Source organism: Chinchilla lanigera, unplaced genomic scaffold (assembly GCF_000276665.1).
Source record: "Chinchilla lanigera isolate Chin_1 unplaced genomic scaffold, ChiLan1.0 scaffold00014, whole genome shotgun sequence".
In the NCBI taxonomy this organism is placed as follows: domain Eukaryota; kingdom Metazoa; phylum Chordata; class Mammalia; order Rodentia; family Chinchillidae; genus Chinchilla; species Chinchilla lanigera.
In genome coordinates this window covers 13069382-13073988 of record NW_004955415.1, presented here as the reverse complement: position 1 = coordinate 13073988, position 4607 = coordinate 13069382, and the positions used below count along the sequence as shown (strand labels likewise).

Sequence of the window (4607 nt, the reverse complement as noted above, 5' to 3'; positions counted from 1 at the left end):
GGCTCTGGTGATCCTGACCACACGGACGGGGTGGGGGGTGATCCCCAGTAGGTTGAACAGAAGTCCTAGCCTGTCTCAAGAGTCACTGTGTGAGATAGGCCATGTCAATATGCGTTTCCAGAGCCTCCATGTTCCTCTCTGCAAATGGGTAGGAGCATAGCTATTCAGAGTGAGGGAGGCTGTCAGTACAGGGTGCTGGGGAAGAGTCAGGTCCCCGTTCCAGCCTGGGGAAATGACTTCTTTGTCTGTTTCCTCATCTACACAACATAGAGAATGAGTTCCTACTGCACACGGCTGATGGGAGGATGAAAGGAGTTAACAGCTGCACCGTACCCATCATCGCTCTTGTCAGCTATTTGTTCTACAGTCTATTCTTATATGAGATACGTTAATCATCGACTCAGTGGTCAGGAGTCTGGTATCAAAGTCAGGCAGCTGGAGTCTGAAGTCCAGTCATACCACATCACCCATCAGCTGTGTGACTGTGTGTAAGATGTACCACCTCTCTGAGCCTTGTCTACAAAATGAGGTCCATGACAGTACCAGCCTCACAGAGTTATAAAGTTTACTGGTCTCAATGTAAAGTGCTATGCATAGTAAGCACTGATATGAATTCTAGATTGACACATTATTCCATTACTGTATCAATCATATTCTAATAGAGGGAAGAGAAGGAAACTAACATTTACTGAGCACCTACTATATAAGCAGTACTTGCCACAGTCTTCTGCTAAGGATATTGTAGGATAAGCATTAGACCTGCACTTGGTCAGAGGGAGGCTGGGGCTGCAGCGAGCCACTTCCCCAAGAGCCTCCAGGAGTGGGGGCCACAGGCTCTGCAGGGCTGGGGGTCAGCAAGGGCCTGCCACGTGACATGCATGGGGCTCAGTCCTGGTTACCTCCTTAGGAACCCTATGCTCCCAGGAACCCTAGCAGGGGCTGAGCTGCCCCCCATTGTACAGATGGGCAGCTTGAGTCTCAGGGAGGTAAGTTGTCTGAATTCCCACGGCTATGAAGCGGCAGAGCCAGGATTCAGACTCAGTGGTCTGTCTAGATGTCTGTCTCAAACCTACACGGCCTCCCTCCACCCTGGGGAAACGAAGGGTTTATTCCTAAGAAGGAAGAGCAGTCCAAACACTGCAGATTGATCCCTAGCCTGGGGCCTTGCCTAGGTGCCTGGGACAGGAAGATAGCATCCTCTAAGGAGGTCCAAGGACAAAAATCGCAAAGACAAGGACACACAACACCCAAGATATCATTGTTACCCAGAAATCTTTATTACAAAAATATTTTGCAAGCCAAAAAGTTTAAGTTGCAACTATATACAAAATGGGGCCTGTTTCCTTCCCAACGGTCTGAAAATAAACTCCTGAAACCACACTCCTTCCGCAGGGTTCTTTCAACCTCTTCCGTTTCCTGGGGCTCCATACACATGGCATGAAGACACTCCAGGCTGCCCAGCCAAGGCTAAAGCCACACGCCTGCCTCACTGGCCTCATTCCCTTACCCGCACCCCCCATCAAAAGAAAACAAAACTGAAATGGCATCAAGAAAACATTCTTTTAAAATACTGTGTATGTGTGCCTGGACACACACACACTTGCACACACGCATGTGCTCTCTCTGAGCAGCAGAGGGAGGTGAAGGTTTGCAAGCCAACCCTTTGAAACTGGGAAACAGCTTGGGCAGGTGGCCGGGGCACTGCAGCTCCCAGATGCCGTCGAGGAGCCCTGGCTTGTTCAGCCAATGCTGCCCACATGGCCTGTTGGCTCGGCATATTCCTGCATGCCATCGTGTACAACACCAAGTCAACGGCCACAGAGCTGGTCTCTGCCGAGCTCCTAAAGTTCCTCCGCTACACCTGCAGAAACAGGCAGGATGGCTCAGCTTCTTGCCCGGACAGCCTGGGCCCAGAATCACCCGGGCCTCCTACAGCCTGGAGTCATCGGCATTAGCGTCTTGACTCAGTGAGTTATAGGTGGAGACCCAACCACCAAGGTTGTAGCACTGCCTGGCCCAGGGCCGAGGCAGGCCCTTGCACCCAACTGGAAGGGAGGGGTCAGAAGGTAATGTGGTCACAGCCTCAGCCCAGCCTGAGAGGGACAGAGGGTAGACCAGCAGTGGCTCACAGCTGAGCTGTACTGGCTATGACCAGGATCTACTCCAGTTTCATCCCAATGGGGTTTGAGAGCAGAAATGGAAGATCAGCTCGGAGAGCTGGAAGGGAGCGATGGCTACAGGGGTGGGGCAAATGGCCCAGCTCAGTGTCACCCCCTCTGCACGTCCCTAAAGTACTTGTGAGACGGTGGGGAGGGTGTCACTGTCCCTCTCCCCTCTTTACGGAAGAGCAGACTGAGGCATCAGATCTGGACGAGGCTGTGGCGTGAGAAGCAGTGGGCAGGTGGAGCTTACCACAGTCCCCTGCCGCGTGGCTGGGCCCAGAGAGAAGGCTGAACCGAGTCCCAGAGAGAAGGCTCAATGACTGTCCCCACTACACAGCTGAGGGACAGTCCTTCCCCATCCTCGGGGTTCTGGCCCTTGGAGGAAACTCAGCTTCTGCTGCAAGAAAATCCCTCCAGGACAACAAACCGTTAAAACCTCAGACTTCACAAGACCCAACCAGAATTTCAAAACATGACAAAGAGCCAAGATAACATTGCTTTTGTTTTAAGAAAAAAACAAAACAAAACAAAACAGAACACCACAGATCAAGTTTTCTAACACCTCGGCTTCAAGATTGCACAGTTCACATTTCTCGATAATTTACAGGCGTCCACAGCGATGCTGCTGAGTTAGTGCTAGCTGGAGGAAGCAAGCTTGGGTCTGGAAAGGAGAGGTAGGGCCACACAGAGCGCCCCATCAGCCTGATCAGTGCCCTAGGAGTCACAGAGGGGCCCAAGGTGGGGGCAGGGGGGCAGGACCATCGGCAGCAACCTCGCCATGTCTTGGGACGCAGATCTCAGTTTTTCCAGCTTCTCCAAGGATGGAGCAGTTCGATCTAAGGGGAAAATTTCTCCGAAGCCCCAGGTGGGTGGAGGAAGCAGGAGGACGTGGAATCTCCTCACCCTGGAAGATCGGGCTCCAGAGCATCGAGGAGGCAGCCCAGGGTCTCCGAGACCTCAACCAGGACAGTGCCTGATGATCAGTGGCACAAGTTCTTGGACCCCAGGTGGCTCTGGTCGGCTCCAGGCCACATTCCTGGCTGGTTCAGCCACATCGATCTGCAGATGTGGGACAGGGTTGGGGGCAGGGCTGTCCTGGATGAGCTGAAGAGCCAAGCAGGGTGGCAGACAAGAGCCGCCCTCACTTCTGGTCCCAGGGCCTGCGTCACGTGGCCATCGAGAACTGGCTGGCTGTCCTTATCACGGCCCCTCCATGTGGGACAAGAAAGCTCGTGAGGACAGGCCTGAGGCTGAACAGTCCCACTCACTTCCTCTGGACCTGGACACTGGCATACTCCGAGAAGGATGGCTCAGGCTTGGGGGTGGAAGGCTTGGGTGCCCGGTTGAGGTGGACCATGTCCAGGTCAGCGTAGGTGAGGGTGTCCTCTGGCCGGGGCGGCGGCGGGCAGGTCTGAATGCTGGCATACTCCGTGTGGTTGTTGGACTCGGCGGCCCGGGGAGCAGGCTTCTTCTCCTTGGGCAGATTCAAATCTGCATATGTGATGTCGTTGATGTCATTTGTGTCCTGGATCTAAAGGAGATGGAGAGAAAGCCATTCTGGAACCTTCCATCTGCTCACCCATTAACTGGGTACCAAGCTGGGTGAGTCCTGGCCCCATGGGCTCAGCCCCAGATTAGGCTCTTTCTTTTGTCAAAGTTACCTGGCACCAGCCTTACTTCCTCCTGATGGGCCTTTCTGAAATGCTAGTGTGCTCACCTCACAGCCTGCATCAGCAGCACCTCTCAGTGGGAATCACCCACAGTTTTCACCTCTCTTTTCCCACATCTCTCTCTGTCCAGTGTCTGCCTTTCTTTCTCCTCATAATGAATTTTAATGCACCATGTGCATCTCAGTCCACACATCACTCCATCCTAAAGATGCTTCCCTGCCCTTCCTACCCTCCCTGCCACTGGCTGGGCTCAGGGCGCAGGCCTCTTCCTCACCGCACCCACTGCCTGGGACGGTATTTGCTTTGGGGCCTGAGGAGATGTGTGGTCTCACAGGGGGTGAGGGCACTCATTCACTCATGTTTTTATTCAACAAATATTCACTGGTCATTTGTTATGATACAGACATCAAGGCTGGCACACAAGTGCCACTCTTGTTAAAGGGACGAACAGATGGCTGGCTAATGGAATGGATGGATGGATGGATGGATGGATGATTGGGTGGATGAACTGGAGGAATAAGAAGGTCTGGGTTTGAATCCTGGTTCTGCTTTTTCTATGTGAAGGACTTTGGGCAATTCATTTAATCTCTCTGGGCCTCAGTTTCCTCATCTGTAAAATAAGGAAAATTATGGTTTCCATCACCAGGGCTGCTATGAGGATCAAATGAAATCATCCAGGTAAACATTTAGAACAGAAACTGGCATGTAGTAATTTCCTTCCTTCCTTCCTTCCTTCCTTCCTTCCTTCCTTCCTTCCTTCCTTCCTTCCTTCCTT

The 4607-nt window shown here is 52.6% G+C and overlaps 1 protein-coding gene across 5 annotated transcripts in view; it reads right to left on the bottom strand.

Moving 5' to 3' along the window:
* Positions 1 to 1253: 1253 nt before the first annotated feature.
* Sirpa (signal-regulatory protein alpha) overlaps positions 1254 to 4607 on the bottom strand; it is a 41984-nt gene continuing 38630 nt past the window's right edge. For 4 of the 5 annotated variants that reach the window (XM_005380740.2, XM_005380741.2, XM_013512245.1 and 1 more), the window contains one exon: positions 1254 to 3693. In XM_005380740.2, the coding sequence (XP_005380797.1) occupies positions 3427 to 3693 (267 nt within the window). In that variant the 3' untranslated portion in view covers positions 1254 to 3426. The remainder of the gene's footprint in view (positions 3694 to 4607) is intronic. The other variant, XM_013512244.1, reaches the window with a different exon arrangement.